The 18,771-nt window shown below is 55.8% G+C and overlaps 2 protein-coding genes across 9 annotated transcripts in view; one reads left to right on the top strand and one right to left on the bottom strand.

Annotated features, from left to right (window-relative positions):
• Positions 1-12,554: 12,554 nt before the first annotated feature.
• Positions 12,555-13,688, bottom strand: LOC123380774 (basic proline-rich protein-like). Its single transcript, XM_045039975.1, has one exon. It carries the CDS (start codon positions 13,686-13,688, stop codon positions 12,555-12,557), a length of 1,134 nt encoding a protein of 377 aa, XP_044895910.1.
• Positions 13,028-18,771, top strand: part of CDH23 (cadherin related 23) — a 417,627-nt gene continuing 411,883 nt past the window's right edge. For all 8 annotated transcript variants that reach the window (XM_023240529.2, XM_023240536.2, XM_023240532.2 and 5 more), the window contains exon 1: positions 13,028-13,153. The gene's annotated coding sequence lies outside the window, so the exon portion shown is untranslated. The remainder of the gene's footprint in view (positions 13,154-18,771) is intronic.

Genomic DNA, 18,771 nt, shown 5'->3' on the forward strand with positions numbered 1-18,771 from the left:
GCCCTCCCTGCTTTGGTGTGGGAGGGCAGGGTCCACGTTCAGAGCATGGGCATCTGGAGACTGATCTCCACTCTTCTTAGGAAGAAGGGTGTGGAAGCCCTGGGAACTAACTGAACCCTAGTTTTAAAACTTGAGGAAGTTGAGGAAAGAGAACAAGACTCTGAGGCAGGTACTTTATATACTCTATTACCTATATAAGTAATAATTTAATCTCAAGAACAAAGCTCTTGGAGAAGAACCATCTGCCCATTTTATAGATGAGTTCACTGGTGGCACACGGAAGTTAATTGACTTCCTCCAAAGGGTCACACAGCAAGGGAAGTGGCACCCTGCCCAACTCCAGGCCTCGCTGTAACCTGCACTTAATAAGGGAGGCAGCTGAGGCCCCGAGAGGGGCAGTGCCTTGCCCAGGGGCACACAAGCCAGCTAGTGGCCGAGCAGATAGTGAACCCCAAATTCTAGACTCTCAGTCCCAAGATGAGCCCATAAGGGCACCCGGCCCATCAGTTAATATTTGTGGTAGAAGAAAGTCTAGGGAGAGAGACCTGGGATGGCTGGGGGAGGTGGAGCAGGTGGTGAAGGACAGAAACCAGGACTCCACATTTTCCACCGGGGCTCTTAAGACTGGTTTCCTTCAGAACAGGGCTGGAGGGTAAGGCCCCGGTAACGGGAGAGGCGCCGCACGGCCCTCGACCTCTAGGTGGCGCCCCGCACTGCAGATCTGGACTCCCTTGGGAAGCCAAGCCACCAGGAATTGGTCTGTCGGGGGGGCGCCAGTCTTTCTCTGTAGTTTTCAGGGTGCCCCTGGAAAACAGTTCCCATTTCCCCCCAGGCCATCTCCGCCCGGGGCTTTGGCAAGGAAGGGTTGGTAGGTCTCAGACCTGCGGATCACACCTCAACCCTGTCCTCCTTCGAAAGCCTTCCGCTTTCCCTCCCTCCCGAGGGACTTGGACGAGGGTGCCTCCAGATGCTTCCCGTGTGCTTGCTTGACCTTGGGCAGTTTGCTCAACATCTTTGCGCCTCGCTTTCCTCATCTGTAGGGTGGAAGTGGGTTTTATTTCCAGGACATTGAACAGAATCAGAGGGAACATTTTATGGCCTGTTGCAGGTGTTCAACAGATGGGAACTATTAGGATTGTTCCCGTGGACAGTGGCTGCCTGATGTTATTTCTGTCTGGCTGCTGTTTCTTCCTTTTTTTTTTTTTTTAATCATATGATGCCAGCCCATCACGCCATGCCTCACCTGTCACCACCAACCTCTATTACTCATCCCCTGTAGACCCGGTACGTCCTCAGAGACAATACAGAATAGCGGTTAAGCAGAAGGTCCTGAAACCTCCCTATCTGGATTCAGATCCTTGCTTCTATCACTTTCTATGTAGCCTTGGTCAGATTCCTTGACTTCAGAATCTCAGGGCTCACCACTACATCAACCAGCCTCCCTGGTCGTTAGGTCGGAGCCACGGGATGAACTGGTTCTGGCCAGAGAAACGGGAACACAGTGATGTGTGTCACTCCAGACCAAAGCAGTTCAGAGCCATGCCTTTTCTTGCCCTGTGACAGTCACCTGTGTGCGGCCAGATTGTACAGCTCTAAGACGGAAGCGCCCTGGGTCCCCAAGCAAACTTTGGAGGGGGGCCGTCCACTAGCACTGCACCGTATACGAGGGAGAAGTCAACTTTTTATTGCCACCGAGAATTCAGGGTGTGCTTATACGACCCCGAATCCTAGTTTAACTTCACCGATACAGCTTTCCCGCGCCTCAGTTTTCTCATCAGTGAAGTGGGGACAGTACCGCTCTCGTGGAGTTGTGGCATGGATTAAATGAGTTCGTGAATGCAACCCTCTTCAAATGTAAAATCTTACTTTTTACGACTTCTCCGGGAAGATAGGGAAAAAAACACAGAATGGCCTTAGATTCTGAGGGCAGGAGGGATCCTGTCATCTTGAACTCACTCTTCATGGTGAAAATGAGGAAACAGAGGCTCAGGGGGAGAAATGCCTTGTTCAAAGTCACCCAGGCAGAGAGTGGCAGGGTCAGGGCTGAACCCCGGGCCTTCTGACCTCTGTCTAGAATTCCTTCGGCTCTCTGGGAGCTTATGATTTTATTGGAAACAGACAGACATAAGAAGAAAAGGTCACTAAGGATTCCATACTATGTACGGGTATGGGGAGTCATCCAGATTGGGAGGATTCTGAGGGTCAGAGGAAGAGCTGGGGGTCCAGGAGGTGGTCAGGGAAGGCTTCCGGGAGGTGGTGGGACTTGAAGGATGGCTTTCAGCAGAGGGCAGGGGAGGACGGCGAGCAATGGCAGGAGAGAGGGCCGTGTAACCTCGGTGAGGGGCTAGGGGGGTCTGAAGAGCAGAGTAGCCCCTAGGACAGATGAGACCAGGTGCCGCCTGTTTGACCAACCCCCTAGTGAAGGACATGTAGGTTTCTCCCCCTCCCTATTATATAGACTACTGCCTTGAACATCTTTGTACTGACCTCTGTGTGTCTGCGTATTCCGCTGGCTGAGACAGAGACTTTGTGGGGAAGCAAGTTTAGGGTGAGGCCTGAAATGTATGCTGGGCCTCGTTTCTTAGGGAGAGAGGGCTGGGGCCTTTGAATGCTACACTGATGCTTCCACGTCATTCTAAGGGTCAGGACCTCCAATTTCAGCCGCTTACTTACCGTAGTGACAAACCCTGGCCAACCCATGTGCCAACTACACCATTATTCACTCTATTTCCATTTCAATCCCTCACTTTTCAACTTGTCTATTCCTTCTTTAAAATCTAAAGAAAAGAAAATCTAAAAAAAAGACAGCGCTAGTGGCAATAAATGAAAGATAACAATAAAAATAAATACAACAGGGACATCTGGGTGGCTCAGTCTGTCGAGCATGGACTTCAGCTCAGGTCTTGATCTCACGGTTTGTGAGTTCGAGCCCCACGTCGGGCTCTCTGTTGTCAGCGTGGAGCCTGCTTTGGATCCTCTGTCCCCCTCTATTTCTGTCCCTCCCCTGCTCACGCTCTCTCTCTCAAAAATACATAAATATTTTTGAAAAAAATATATATAAATGCAACAATAACAATACGATACCACAAAATACAGCCAGCCAGAGTTGCCGGCTGGAGGCTCAGACGAAGCCTGATCGCTTCTGGTTCAAGGAAGAGGGGTTATGGAGTGGTAAAGACATAACTGCACGGAGATGATGTTCTGTGCGTGCTTGCATAGACTACAACAGACCTGAGGACAGAACAACCCTCTCTCTCTATTCGAGGGGCCCCCATCCCTGGAGACCAGTATGTAACCACTACGAGAGTAAGATCTTCTCTGGGTTGGCTTGACTGCAGTGGCGTCCAGAGGTGGGGAGACCGGACCAGCTGATCACAGGCCGCCCGGATGTAAGATTTCCTGGTGTGTGACGAATGGGGGGTGCTCGGAGCCCGGACAGAACAAGGCTTGCCTACTGCTTCCGGTCCAGGCTGCGGACACTCCCACGGGCACTGCGTTCTCTCTGCCCCATTGTCTCAGTCAGGGCTGGCTCTGCGGGCATGTGACCTGTGCAGTCACATAGCACCCCAGGCTCGGAAGGGCCTGATGCTCAGTTTCGTGCTCTGTTGTCAACATCATTCTATGGAACACATGCTGGCAGATTAAAGAGAGGAGCCAGACCCTCTGTGTTCCAGTGTGGAAAGAGCTCCGGGACATATTTTAACAGAAAAAAGTCAAGTTATAGAACAATGGGTGAAGTATGACTCGATTTATAAACAACAAATAATTCTCGAAATACACACACACACGCACACACGCATAACTTTATTATTCCATTTTCCCTCCTATTGGCTGGTGAGTTATACATCCATTTACCGTTCTTTTAGGGTTAGCCTAGAGACAGACCAGATATCCTTGATTTATTAACGTTTCCCATACGTTCCCATTTTTACCCACTTCCTGGACAACGCAAGGACCTTAGAACAATGCTAACTCCATTTACCCCCTTCCTGACTCATGTGCTATTGTGTCGTGTATTTTAATTCCCTCTATATATTTGAGACATTAGTTTTATTGTTTTATCCAACCAAGATTCATTTGTATTTGCCTGCATTTTCCTTTCTATTCCTCTTCTTTCTTTCCTGAATATCCAAGCTTCCATCTGGGACCACTTTCCTCGCGCCTGAAGCATACCCTTTATATTGAGTTTTATATTTGAGCCATTCATATGGTTCGAAATTCAAAAGTACAAAAGTGTGCCATGATAGACGTCTCTCTCGCATCCCTGCCCCCAGCTGAAAACTATACATTTCCATATGGACATAGAACATTACTTGGAAGGGGGTGCCTGAGTGGCTCAGTCGGTTGAGCACCCGACTTCAGCTCAGGTCATGATCTCACAGCTCGTGGGTTCGAGCCCCACGTCGGGCTCCGTGCTGACGGCTCAGAGCCTGGGGCCTGCTTCGGATGCTGCGTCTCCCTCTCCCTCTCTACCCTCCTCCGCTCACGCTCTGTCTCTCTCTGTCTCAAAAATAAATAAATATTTAAACAAAATTTTTTTTTAAATTTTTTTTTTCAACGTTTTTATTTATTTTTGGGACAGAGAGAGACAGAGCATGAACGGAGGAGGGGCAGAGAGAGAGGGAGACAGAATCGGAAACAGGCTCCAGGCTCCGAGCCGTCAGCCCAGAGCCCGATGCGGGGCTCGAACTCACGGACCGCGAGATCGTGACCTGGCTGAAGTCGGAGGCTTAACCGACTGCGCCACCCAGGCGCCCCCAAATTTTTTTTTTAATAAAAAGAACATTACTTGGAAGGATACACACCAAACGGAGAAAAGAGGTTTGTCTATGTGGTCTGAAATGTTTGAGATGATAACGTATTCCTGTCTCCTTTGGGCAAACAAAAGGAAAATCCGGGCCCGGGCAAGGTAGCCAGGAGGCCTGTCTTTCTGACCGAAAACCTCCACTGTGCCCCACAGTGCGCACAGCCTCTCTGTGTCACCCTCGTCCTCATTTGATCCCGGCCACAGCCCTGTGGGCCAGGGGGGGCAGGGTTCCCCATTCCCAGGACAGCGAACGGCCATGGCTCTGGGGTGCCATTTTATATTCATCAACTCACTCAATCCTCATGACTCTTGTCACCACTTTCCAGATGAGCAAACTGAGGCAAAGGGAAGTTAGATAACCTGCCTAAGAGGCGGAGCCAGGATTCAAAATGAATCTAAACACCTCGACTCTGGAGCTCAAGATACTACTAACCCCATTTTACAGAGGAGGAAACTGAGGCCCCAGGAGCTTGAGCCATATACTCAAACTCACAGTCAGTGATGGCAGAGCAAGCACCCCCATCCATGACTTCTGGGATCAAAATCCACTCCCCGGCCCCTGTGCCCAGATAAATGGCTTTCCTTCGCACATTAGAATCACACAGGGAACTTTCGGGGTGCCCGGGTGGCTCCGTCGGTTAAGTGTCTGACTTTGGCTCAGGTCATGATCTCAGGGCTCCAGCCAGCCGAATCGCAGGCTTTTCCCACCACCTTTCCCCACCCCTCTGGAAGCCAAGCCCTGCCCTGCCCATTTTGTGCAGGGGCTGCGGAAGGCACGCGCTTGGAGAACCGGGGGTGTGCTTTTGTGGGGTGAGTCTAGCCTTGGTTATGGTGTTGACGTCTCTCACAGCCAGCACATGCTGGGCTGTGCAGGGAGAAATTGCCCATTGGGAGGTGGTGGCCGACAAGCCTCCTCTTGTCCCCAAAGTCAGAAGGCCCAGATGGGGGGCAGGAGAGGCAGGGGTGGGGGCCCTGCTGGAGCTGGGGGTCCTGTATCCACTTGCCAGAGCCCAGGGCGGTCGGTACCAGTCCCTGCCACCAAGTGCCATCCGTACCAATGCATAATTCATGCCCCCGTGTGCCAATCTGTGCCAGCTTTAATTAGCTTCTAACTTTTTGTTATTCATTTTGCTATGAATACCTTATAAATAAATGATGGGAGAGGGGAGCAGGGAGCAGGCCAAGAACGTGAGGGAAGAGCCACGGTCCGTAGGCCACGCTGGGGAGGGGTAAGCTTCCAAGGTGGGGCCAGGGAAGCCATGCCTCCCGGGGGTTCCCTGGGGCCCTCGACTTTGCAGACGGGTGGCCCCAGCCCACCTTGTCCGCCTTCCAGCCTCTTCTCTTTCACAAGCCGAGTCGAGCCACCACAGCTGTGCCAGGCTCCAAGGGCCCACAAACCAAACTCAGGAGCACACACGTCTGGTTTATGGTGGCAGGCGCTACCCCGGGAGAGGACCAGCGGGCTGGGGACGCAGACAGGAAGCAACAAACGGCTTTGCGCCAGCTCAGGGATGGGAATAGACGGAGAGAAGGAAAGGGTGCTTCGTTGTGAGGCGGGACAGGGAAGCTGTTATGGAGGACACCCAGAGGAGAGGTGTTTATGTGCTTTAAAAATAATAATCGACCCTCGTGGGGAGGAGGGACTTGCATGCAAGTGTTGTTTTTGTTTTCACAGCTTAGGAAGCGTCTCGATGTGTGTGTTTTCCCCTTCTACCTGAACGGCAACCCAGGGAGGCGTTCAGGGAGGCTGGGGGCTATCTTGCCCACGTACAGCCGAGGAAACTGAGGCCCAGACCGGTCGGCCAAGACCCAAGTCCACTGCATTTCTGTCTCATGAGCTCTGCATTACCTCGCACTGGCCCACCTCCATTTCCAGGGAGGAAGCAGGGGAGCAGAGCTCCCCACTGGGGGCTGGGGGCAGATGTGGAATCTGGTCCAAACCCAGGTGAGGTTTAGAACAGCACGTTTGGATTCATTCCTCTTCCTTCCTTTCTTCCCTCTCCCTTCCTCCTCCCTTTCCTTTCTTATTCGTGGAGAGTGCCAGTGAACGACCCAATTATTTGGTGCTCAGGAATACAAAGACAGTGAAGGCCGAGGTGCCTCTTCCTCCAAGGTGTCAGCCCGGGACCAGCCGGGACAGTGCATTCTCTTCCTATTCATCCTTCACCCTGTGCATGGGCATCGCTTGCTGAGTGACCCTCAGACCCGGCACGGCACGCCAGGCCCTTTCTGTCTAGCTCTGGTCCATCCCCTGAGACCCCTCTCTCATCCCTGCCCAGCATGCCTTGGTCCAGCCCCACCACCATATCTCCTGGAGCCTCTTTGCTGTTTGATGCCCCCGGGGCTTTGCATACACTCACTCCTCCCCCTTTGACCCATCAGATGCCCTAGTGGCCTCATCTTGCCAGGGGCGGGTATCTTTCAAGGCTCTCCTTAAGCGGCCCCTCCTGCTGGAAGTCTTTCAGTCTCCTTGGGTGGGGTGGGGCAGATCTTCCTCCCGAGGGCCCTCCGTCCCTGTTGAACTTGGTCCTGGTTTCCAGAATGACACTATCCTATGCTTCCTATTTGTTTCTGTGTCTGTCTCTCCAACTGGACTAAGGACCAGAACGCCATCATGCGCTTCTCCGTGTCCTCAGCACCCAGTTCAGAGCCTGGCACACTGTGGCCTCTCCGGGAATGCCTGCTAAATGAAAGAACAAGACACAGTCCCTGCCTTTGAGGATCCTAAAATTGAGTGTCTCTCTGAGCTAAAGATGAACTGGAACCTACTACAGAGATGTGGCTATTTCTGGAAATTCCTGGACAAGGTATTCTGGTATGGAAGGAGCCGGGATATCTTCCTCCCTCCCTTCCTTCCTTTTTTAATTCTGGGAAAGGGGAGGTCCAGGTACTCACCGGTGCTGACCCCATGTTGGGCTGGGATCCCCCACGATTACTGGGAGAATCATCGTATGGTCCATACCAGGCAGAGTTCTTATGGTTGCCGGTCACAGCAATGAACTCTGGCTACTTGATGTAGAATATGAATGTCGTAGATAGATGAGGTGGCGGGGAGGGCGGATTGCACGACCCGACCCGAAGGCTGGAGGATCGGCCCAGGAAGCAGGAACCAAACAAGGCTGGGGGCCAAGAATGCAGCTGAGAATACAGCCCAGGGCAGGCCTCAGGAGCTGTCCCTAGGCGTTTGGTGCTTTCTATAACCTCTCAACTGTTCTAAAGGGTTTCTAAACTTCACGACGCCCCTCCAGGGGCAATGTCGAGAGCGGTGATTCCGATTGGCTAGCCTAGGCCACGTGCTGCACCCAGGAGGCGGGACCTGGGGGAACCTACCCCTCAGTTGCTGCAATCCAAGCGGGGGGTTGGCCCAATCCCTCACGTCCCACGGCGGGGCGTCCCCCCAACCCTCAACCAGAAGGAGAGGGGGTTCGCGCTGCTGGGGCCCTGGGCAGTGAACATCTGTGTGGTTCTTTACTGCTGTCGACGTGCTTTCACTCCACCCCTGGAGGAAGGCCGGCCAGGCTGCACGATCTCCGGCTAAGGGAGCGGAAACCCAAGCTCGGAGAGGTTAAGCGATTTGTCCAAAACCACACAAGGTGGTGAGAGGTGGCTCTTTATCACACTGTCCATCTTCCTCCATGCTGCAGGTGCTTGGGGAGGGGCAGATGTTTTCAAAGGAAAGGGAGGTGGGGAGAACCCCAAGAGCTCTGGGTGGGCAGCCCTGAAATGCTTTGATGGAGGGCAACCCTAGCCCGGGAGAAATGCTAGATTTCCAGGGATTCATCCAGCTCGTCCAGAGGAAAGATGGAGTTCTTTCCCCACCTCCGAGTCTCCCGCAAACGCCTCCATGCTTCCTTTGGCTGCTTCTTGTGCAGAACATCAGGCCTGCTACTCACCTCCAGGATCACCTTTGCTCCTGCTGTTTCTCCACCTGGACTGTCCTGCTTTTGCTGCCCGTGGAACTCCTGATCTTTGCAGCAAAATCAGCCCTCAGGTCCCCTGGTCCCGGCAGCCTTTCTGGACCAAACTTTCTTGGAAACCTGTCACTTCACTCTCCTTGGGGCTCCCTCTCTGCTTTGCCCCCCTCCCTTGCTAGATTTTAATTGATTTCTAGGTCTGCCTCTCTCTCTGTCTTACACCGGGAGTGCCTCAAAGACCGGGGGCTGGATTTTATTCGCATCTGTGTCCCCAGTGCGTGGTGCTGGCCGGTTCCGCTCACGTCCGTGCCCCTCTCTCCTCTGCTATGCTCTGGATCCCAGCGGAGCTGCTGCTACAGGCTGGACTTCTCAAGCTCCCGGGTCTGCTGGCTTCTGGCTGGGGTCGACCAAAGGGAGGCCCGAGTGGGAGGCCCGAGGGCTGGGGGAAGGGAGACGCCAAGGTATGCTTCCTTCACACCGGGCTGCAAGCAGCGCTTGGCCGTGGAAACATCCTCAGTCCCCACCAGACAGGCCCGCGGTTCCATCTTGCACTGCATGATCCTGAGCCCGGTAACACTGCTTCCTCCTTTTGTCCCTCCAGCCCAGGGCGAGTACGGCAAGTTCTTGCCGTCACCCACCTCTGGGTTACCTTGCCATTAATTCCCCGTTTGAATTCTCAGCTCTTTCGTCGCCGTGTGGCCAAATTCGCTTGGAATTGCGTTACACACTCAGAGTGGCTCTGTGGGCTGGATGCACCCTGGTGGACACCCCAGTTTCCTAGCAGAAAGGTCCTACGAGAAGAAGTATGGTGCCCGCGGCAGAGGAGGTGATGGTCTCCCTGAGCTGAGTGCTGTTTCGGTCACATGGAAAATGCCTGAAGATGGCTTGGGGAGTCAGTTTAAGACCGATGGGGGCAAACCAGAAACAAAGAAGGTTTTAGGGTTGAAGAAATTCTGAAGAACACCTCTCCTAGCACTTTTATTTTATGAACGAGAGACATGAGGTGAAGAGGGGCCCGGTGTCCATCGAGCTAACGAGGAGTCTCGCATTCAGAACACAGAACGCCCCGCTTCTGGCTCTGTCACCTTGTCTAAAATGTGACTACCCGTGACCTACCGTACATCCAGCTCTGCCCTTTCCCCTCAGGCCTCGGACTCGCGTGTCCAATGGGCTGCTTGACGTCATAGCACACGCTTCTCACTCAGCAGGTATTTGTCCCCCCGTGGTGGCCCTCCTCCCGCAGTCTCCAGCTCGGGGACAACCCTGTGCATCTGCCTCCACAAGCTAGAAGCCCGGGGTCCCCTGACACCTGATCTATATCATCCCCCGATGGCTACCTCTCCCAGTCCTGGGGCCTTTTTGCCTCCTGAATGCCACCTCTCTCTCCACTTCTGTCACTACCACCAGGTCCCAGCCTCTTTCACCTGGACAGCCGCCACAGGCAACAGGAATGTGAGCTCTGGGAGGGCAGGGATTTGTGTGCAAGCACGCGTGTTTTGTTCACTCACGTACTCTAAGTGTCTAGATTCACGGGGGTCAGCCACCTTTCTCTGTAAAGGGCCAAAGAGTGGATATTTTAGGCTTCGAGGGCGGCCTGGGCTCGGCTGCAACCCTTTAATTCTGCGGCTGTAGTGTAAAGGGAGCCATAATTAGCATGTTTGTGTTTCACGGAAGCTTTAGTTAGAAAAATGGGTAGCAAGGTGGATTTGACCTGAAGGTGGAAGTTTGCTTACCTCCGATCTAGAAAAGTTCCTGGCACACAGTAGATGATAGGTACATTATTTATTTATTTATTTTTTTTTTATTAAATTTTTTTTTTCAACGTTTATTTATTTTTGGGACAGAGAGAGACAGAGCATGAACGGGGAAGGGGCAGAGAGAGAGGGAGACACAGAATTGGAAACAGGCTCCAGGCTCTGAGCCATCAGCCCAGAGCCCGACGCGGGGCTCGAACTCACGGACCGCGAGATCGTGACCTGGCTGAAGTCGGACGCTTAACCGACTGCGCCACCCAGGCGCCCCATGTACATTTTTTTTTAAAGGTCATTTATTTATTTGGAGACAGTGAGAAAGCATAAGTGGGGGAGGGGCAGAGAGAGAGGGAGAGAGACAGAGAACCCCAAGCAGGCTCCGCACTGTCCGTGCGGGGCTCCAACCCACCACCGTCAGATCATGACCTGAGCTGAAGTCAGACGCTTAACCGACTGAGCCACCCGGGAGCCCCAGTAAATATTTTTAAATTGAATTGGTCCCTTATCATCCGTTGCCTCCCAATGAATTCCCCATTTTTCCAATCATAAATCGGATCATGACGCTCCCATCCCGCAACTTCCACCCCACCACCTGCCTCAAAGCCTCCACTCTTCGGATAAAGATCAAATCCTGAACAGTCTGGCTGATGCTCCTGTTCTGGCTCCATACTCACGGTCCTCCTGGCCATCCCCGCACCCTCTCTGGCCTTCCTTCCTTCCTTCCTTCCTTCCTTCCTTCCTTCCTTCCTTCCTTCCCTCCCTTCCATGTGCCAGCTCCTTCCGCCCACAGGGCCATTGTGCGGGAGGTTTCTCCTGCCTAACGCTTTCTCTCTCCCTCCGTTGCTCATCCTTCAGATCTCGGCTCAGCGTTACCTCCTCCAAGAAGTCCTCCCTGATCCCCTAGGCCAGGTGCCATGAAAGCACTCATCTTTCTAGCACTGATTCTGGCTGTAATTCTAGCCGGTTATGCGTTTCATGGGTTGAAGTCTGGTTCCCCCACGAGAGGACCTCCTCCACCAGGCACAAGGACCAACTGCTTTGTTCCCCATCATAGTCCCGGAACCTATTTCAGTCAACCAGCGCAGAGTAGCAACTGTGAATGAGCGAGTGCATGGTGAAGAACGGAAGGTCTGGGGTCAGATTCTCGGTTCAACACCTGACTCGACCACGTGGGTCAGTCACCCACCTCCCTAAGCCCGTTTTCTTACTGTAAAACCAGGCTAATGACAGGACCTACCAGAAAGGCTGTGTGGAGGACAGGAGCGGAGTCTCAGCCCAGAGCTTCGCTCCAGGCAGCTATTGTCAATATGCCCACTGCAACACTGACAGGTCCAGAAACCCTGTCACGTGGTAAACATGTAAAAGAATTCAGAATGTTTAGCCTGGCGAAGTGAAGATCAAGGTCAAGGAATGACCCTCCTCAGCTACAATTCGTGAATCAAATACGACTCCTCCCCAGTCCAGCTGTCCGGAAAAGTCATGAAGTCTCCATCCCTATAGGTGGGCAAGAAAAGGCCGGGGGACCCTTCCTGCAGGATGGTCTACTGCACAAGTGAGGGTGTTCTGGTGACCTCAAGGCCCTCTTCCCATCCGGGGTCCTTCATTTGTAAGCACCGGGGGGGGGGGGGCATTCTGAGCTCGAGTGAGGGAGACGGCGCAGGTGGGAGCGCCATGAGTGGTGTGGGCAAAGGCAGCTGGTTGAGCCAAGCGGCCTGCCTCGAGGATTAGAGGGACCGAGCCCCGCTCAGCGCTCAGCGATTCTGGGAGCAGAGAGGGGGCGCTTAAAGCCAACAGATGGCGCCGGCTCACCCAGGCCGTGGGCCGGCTCGCTGGCTCCGGCTTCCCGGGAGCGTTTCCCGGTTCGGCCGGAGGCGCGGAGCCGGCGGGAGGCCCGCCGGGCCCCCACCCCTCTGCGCGCCCCTCTCTGGGAGGGCGGACGGCCCTGCGGGGCAAGGCTCCCGCACGCACCTGGGGCCGCTTCCGCGGGCGTCCTCCCTGCCCCTTGGGGGGGGATTCGTCGAGTTGCCACAGCAGCCGGTGCCATGACATCGGCAGAGGGCAGCTTCGCCAGCACTGAAATATTCATGCCCTGAGCGCCTGGCCGGGCTCCGCGCGGCTCCCGGGGGTCGCAGCGGGACCCGGCAGGGGCCACCGCGATCCCGGCGCGCAGCGTGGAGGGGGTGGGCGGCGAGGCGCGGCCCGGCCGGCGGGGGCCGGGGAGGAGGGAGCGCGGGAGGGAGCGTCAGGAGGCGGGGTCTGGGTGGCGGGGGCCGAGCAGGGCGGAGGAAGCGAGGGAAAGTTGATCGCGGACTTGAGCGGCGGCGGCGGCTCGGGAGAGAGGGGCGCGGGCTGCGCGGCGCGATGCTCGGCGACTAGACGCGTCCGACGGCGGCCGGGCGCTGAGCCGGGCGGGGCGGGGCGGCCCGGCCCCGGGCATGGAGCGCGGGGGTGCAAGGCCTCGGGACGTTTGGGGTGCGCCTCGTCCGAGCCCGCGGCGCGCCTGAAGTTGCAGGCGGCCAGCGGCGGGCCCAAGGGGACGCTGGAGCGGCCGGCGTGCCGAGGGTGAGCCTTCGTGCCGGCGGCGAGACGCGGCGGTGGCCAGCAGCGGAGCAGGCGGCCCGTGGGGGCCGGCCCGGCGGAGAGCAGAGCCCGAGGCGCGACGCGGCGCTTCTCCGCACACGGTACCGAGAGCCGCGCACCGCCCCTTCCCTCCCCGCTTCCCTCGCTTTCTCCGCGCCGTTCGCCCGCCACGCGGCGGGAAAGTTGCAGCCGTGGGGTCGCGACCGCCGCCGCCGAACCACTTGTTCCGGGCGCGGCCCTCGCCCGCGGCGAGCGCCCGGGGCCTCCTTCCGTCCCCCGCCCCTGGCCGGGGTGCTGCGCCCGTTCCCAGCCCGCGGCCGGACGCGCGGCAACTTTGATTCCCGGGAACTCGAATTCCCGCCGGGTTGGCCTAGGGGGGACAGGCACTGCACTCCTCACCCGGTTCCTGGACTTTAGGTCGCTTTGATCTCTGCGCCCTGGAGAGGGTCGGGTCTGGGTCTGGGTCTGGGGTGGGGAGAATTTCGGCGGTAAAGAGAGCGTCGGGATCCCACTCCCGTCCCCTTCGCGCTCTGGGTCCCCATTTGGACAGTGGAATGGGGTGGGGCGCACCGCCACCGCGGGATGGGCAGTGGCGCTGGAGGGACCTCCAGTCACGTAGCTCTGCCCCACCCTCATCACCTCTCAGTAACCGCGAGAGACCCCAGAGGACCCCCGCAACCTTCCCAAACCGATCCGGCTTTGGGGAAATGCACCCCTCGCGGAGCAGGGAGCCTAGTGCGCCTTGCACTTCGCTTCCCCAGTCAGTCCGCGGGCAGGTCCACCACCGACGGTGCTGGCTGTCCCTGGAGGCCTGCGCTCGGGATTGCTGCCCCTTATCTCCCCTGCAGGTCAGCCCGGGACGCGTGGACAGCCCGCGCGTTCCAAGGTGGTGGCGGCATCAGCCGGCGAGCTCTCAGTACCTTGCTCTCCGTGAGCCGGCACCTAGAGTCGCTGCCTCTGTGCTCGGAGCGGAGATCCGGTGCCATCGCCGCCGGCCACCGCCCCACTGCGACCCCAACCCCCCAGCCCTGGTGTTGTCAGTGGCCACTGGGGGGAAAATTAGCCTTTCCTGAGTAGTAACACGCCTCTTCCCTCCTGCCTCTTGTCTGTACTTTGCCCTCTTAGACCAGAGGCTTTGACCCTTACGGTTCAGGCAATTAGCAAGAGCCCCCACCCCAATTTGAATTTTGAAATAAGCTGGAGAGGCACGTGAGGATTGTGTGTGCGTCCCCGCGGGCGTATTGGGTGGAGTCAGTCCCTCGCCTGGGTGGGGGTGGGCTCCAAGAGCCACGGTTGGAGCCAGGTGCCAGGTGCTGATGAGTCAGCCCATGGTGGGGAGAGCTGGCTGGAGTTAACATTTGGGTCACGGTGCAGGGGTAGGCGCACTGCGGGCAGCACCCACGGGGTGGGGGCCTAGAGGTCATTCTGCGGGAGGAAGGGCCAGGAGGGGAGGGGGCTCAGCTGCGAATAGGAATGCGTGGGGAGGGTTCCCCTCTGGCGGGAGAGGGTCAGAAAGCCGAGGACCTGGATGACAGGGAGCGGGGGTACCCCATGGGCTGGAGAGATAGCGCAAGGAAGTAATGGGTGTGAGCTAGGTGGTGGGAGACAGTGAGCGAGTGGGAGGCTTGGGGCTGGCATCCTGGCCCTTATTTGGGCTGGGTCCCCATACACATGTCTGTCTTGGCCTTCCTGATCCTCAAACAGCTGGGGTCCTCACATCTGCCTGCTGAGGGGCTTGGTTTGAGGGTTCTATTGGCAGATGGTTATGTTTGCCTCCCAGATAGCTTCCTCTTCCAACAAGCCACCTTACCTGCAGTCTCACCATTTAGGGCTCATTTCTTTGAGCTTACTTTACATGCGCATACTTCTGGGAGGTGAAGGCATGGCGGAGCCTTGTGGTCCCCGAGGGTGGCCTGTGGACACACAGCATCAGTATCCCCTGGGGGCTCGGTAGAAAGGCAGACGCTTCTTTCCCATCCCAGAACTCTTGAATCAGGATGTGTATTTGATAAGATCCCTGAGTGATTTGCTCAATGAAGTTTGAGAAGCCCTGGTCCACGGTATCTTCTAGGGACATGAGCATTTCACAACCTTTTGGTGCAGAAGGAGTGTCCCACATAGGGCAGTGGATCAGAACGTGGGTTTGAGAACGAGACTGGAACTTCCTTTCCTGGATCGTGCTAGGGTCGGGTAACAGTTTTCTGCTGGCGCCTCGGGGCCATCCCCTGCTAATGCCAGAAAGTGTCTGTGTTTTGGGGACCTGTAAACAGAGTCACGCAGCGGCCCAGCTTTCTGTGCAGTCAAAACGTTAGTGTGTGTGCTGCCTTTGGGCTGGTAGAGAGTGGGCACGGGGCAGGGTTTCTGGAATCCGATATACTGCTCTGCCCCTAGGAGGCCTGGGGCTGGATAGAGGCTGTCCCTCAAAGGGAAGGAATTGAGTAACTGTCCTCCACTTCATCTGTCCCTCCCACACGCTGGAGGGCCTCACTGATCACACCTCTCAGCGGCCACAGGACTTACGCAGAGGGAGCTGCCTACGTGCTAATCTGGGATAGCCCACGGAGGGCAGGGTACTGACCAGGCTCCACTCTCACCCCCCCAGCCCAGGCTGGACATTCCACTTTTGCCGCCCTGGGGCCGGGGGAACCCCTGAGCCCCAAGACACAAGGATGATGCCAGCCAGGATGGTGGCAAGTTACCCCCTGGTCTTCTGAAGGAATAATGGCGATCCGGAAGCCATCAAGGCTGGCCTGAGCATAGAAGATTTGGCAGATTTGGCTCAGCGGCCAGGTGAGGCCAGTGGTGTCACAGGTGAAAGGTCATGGCATATGCCCCAGCCCTGTCAAAAGGGGACTGCCCTTCCCCTAAGCTGGCTTCCTTGCCAGGAAGCTGGCAAGCCTTCCGGGGTGCAGAGTGACCAGAAAGCCACGTGGGAGGACACAGGTCAGCCCGGGCGTGGGCCTGACCACGGTGACGCTGACGTGAGCCATTCCTTCGTCAATAAGAGTTCAAACCCAACTAGATGAAGAAAAGACTTTTTTTTTTTTTTTTTTACGAACCCTCAGGTTTTTAAAATTGTAGTGTTTTAGAATGTAAAGCTGTTTTTAAAAATTGCCTTAATTGCCTTTGAACTCGTTGATTTCAAGCAGTTACAGTGGTTTGGTTTTTTTTTTTTTTTTTTTAGTTCATTTTTTATTTTGAGCCCCGATTAGAGTTTTTCTTGGCGCTGGGGCCGTCTTCTTTGTGCGGGTAATAGGTGAGCAAGGTCATTCACGAGGTAGGCTCTTATGCATGGGGGTAGTTAGCCTCCAGGAAGAAAGGAGTGGGGATCAGAGGGGGTTTTGCCTCGTGCGCTTACATGCATATTACTGATGCTGTTTGGGGATCGCCAACCCTGGGAAGCCTTCACTGACTCCTCTCCAGCCCGTGCTCCCTCCCTCACCTCCTTCCCTGGCGCATGTTACTACTCTGCAGGGGTCTGACCCCTCCCCTGGGCAGTGAGGCCCCCCCCCCCCCCCACGCATGGGCTGTATCTTACTCCTCCTTGTATCCTCAGGGCCTGCCACGCTGGTAGACTTAATGCTTGTTGACAGAATGGCCTATTGTTGCCAGGCGATCGATTCCCTACTTCCTCTAGCCCCGCTGTTAACTGGCCCTTAACACGCAGGGCATTTGGTGTGGCCATAGCCAGTTTTCACTGTTCACGTTGGTTACTCTCAACCCCGGGCAGCTTTGCCCGTCCTGCTGTGTTCTGGGCTGCGGGCATATGCCCTTGGAGCGGAGGTCTCAAACTCACGTGCCTGCGAGGGCCGGGAGGCACACAGATACACGGTGCCACATGTGAGATGACAGGGAGTGGCGGGCACCGTGAGAACAGAAGGGCCCGGGCCCCGTACGAAAGGGGCCGCGGAAGGCAAAACCCACCTCTGCGACAGAAGACGGAATCGTGGTTGCCCGGGGACGTAAAGACGAGGGCACGAGGTGTGCTTCTGGAGTGCTGGAAATTTCCGTACCTTGATCTGCATATCTACATCGGTGGTGACTAATCATTTGTGCAGAAGAGTCCACTGAGAAAAACTGGAGCATTGATGGGCCGTATCTATTTTGGCTCAATATGAAAATAGCTCTATCGGATCCCCTTGGGCAGAAAATGCGTATCCTCGCCAACTTTATTGACCAGAAGGGTGTCAGTGAGAAACTTGGCATATTTAAGAAGGAGCCACACAGAGACAGCTTTCTCGTCTTCCACTTCTCGTCTGCATCTGTCATGGGGAAGGGGGCAGGCCTCTGCCACTCCTTGCCGGTCTCTATATTTGGGTCTCGGCCTTCGTGCTCTTAAGGCACTCTCTCGCATCGGCAGTGAAAGTCCGCGTGGCTCAGTGTTTTGCCAAGGGGCATGGGAAGAGCGGACGTCGTCCTCGGCCTCAGGGGCCTCAAGCTGTGTCACGAAGGGGGATTGCAAACCTGTTCCCTTCGTAATTTTTGGAAGGCAGCTTGGAAGCAGGCAGAGAACACTGGGATTGAACACCAGTGTGTCTGCCCTTGAGCTCCGAAGCCTTGGTCCGGCCTGCCGCCTTGCCCAGGCCATAGTTTTCTCATCTGTTACATGGGAATCATTCTCAATTGCCTTGTAGGCTTGCTGTCCGCGTGAATAAGGGGGAAATGATAGAGCGAGCCTTTTGTGCGGTGCCTGGCTCACAGGACACATGCAAAATGTAGTAGCTTTCGTTCCTACCCCTTTTGATTTAGTCGTGTGTGAGGCACGGTGTAGTCTAGCAATTTCGAGAGGTTGACAGTCTGTAAGCTCATAAATTGAATTCTGCCTCAAGGCATGTGTGTGTGTGTGTGTGTGTGTGTGTGTGTGTGTGCACGTGCGTGGCTGTGAGTTTTCATTTTAAATTAGCTACTAACAACATTAAAACGACAGCAGTTTTGCATGAAAGTCTAGGTTTCTGGCATCTGTGACTGGAGCTGGCGCTGGAGGGTCTGTGTTCCCAGTTGGCAGTTGTCGGTCGCTGCCGAATTGCAGGCTTTTATTTACTTATGTTTTTAGTTTAAAAATTCTTTGAAGCGGAGGGGAAATAGAAGCGGCGAACCTGTGCGCGTGTGCCTGCCTGTGTCGCCGCCACGCGGACGGGACGCGTTCCCAGTGCCTCGGCCGGCTCCCGCACGCCCCCTCCCAGGCAGTGTCACCCACTCCAGACGTAGCCACTTCCGACTTCGCTCTGACTTCTGTCTCACGTCCGAGTTTTGCCTGAGAGCCTCCCTTTAGATTTCGGTGAGCTCACAGCCTTCACTCTCCACGAAGCCCCACCCTCCCTGCCATCTCACATTTGATCCCTCTCTACTCATTTGCCCTTTGGCCGTTTGAGGTTGTGACCTCCATTCCAAGGGCTGGCAGGGTCCTTAGAAATAGCTAGACTCCCCCTGTTACAGGTGGGGAAACTGAGGCCCCGAGCTGGGGAATGGGCTTGTTCTAGGCCCTCTCCCTGGGTGAGGTATCTGGGCGGTGGCCGGTCAGGGGCTGAGCCCTGCTTCTCTTGCCCCAACATGAGGTGTGGAGCAGGCCAGGCAGGCCTTCGTCTCTTGGACCCCAGCAGCCCCGCACCTGGCTGTATGGTCACAGGCACCCAGAACCTCCCGCAGGCTGATCAGCCTACGAGGGAGGGAGTCTCTTGTGGCCCGTGCCTTCTTGGAAATGCATCTTCCCCCAGGCAGG

Source organism: Felis catus, chromosome D2 (assembly GCF_018350175.1).
Source record: "Felis catus isolate Fca126 chromosome D2, F.catus_Fca126_mat1.0, whole genome shotgun sequence".
Classification (NCBI taxonomy): Eukaryota; Metazoa; Chordata; class Mammalia; order Carnivora; family Felidae; genus Felis; species Felis catus.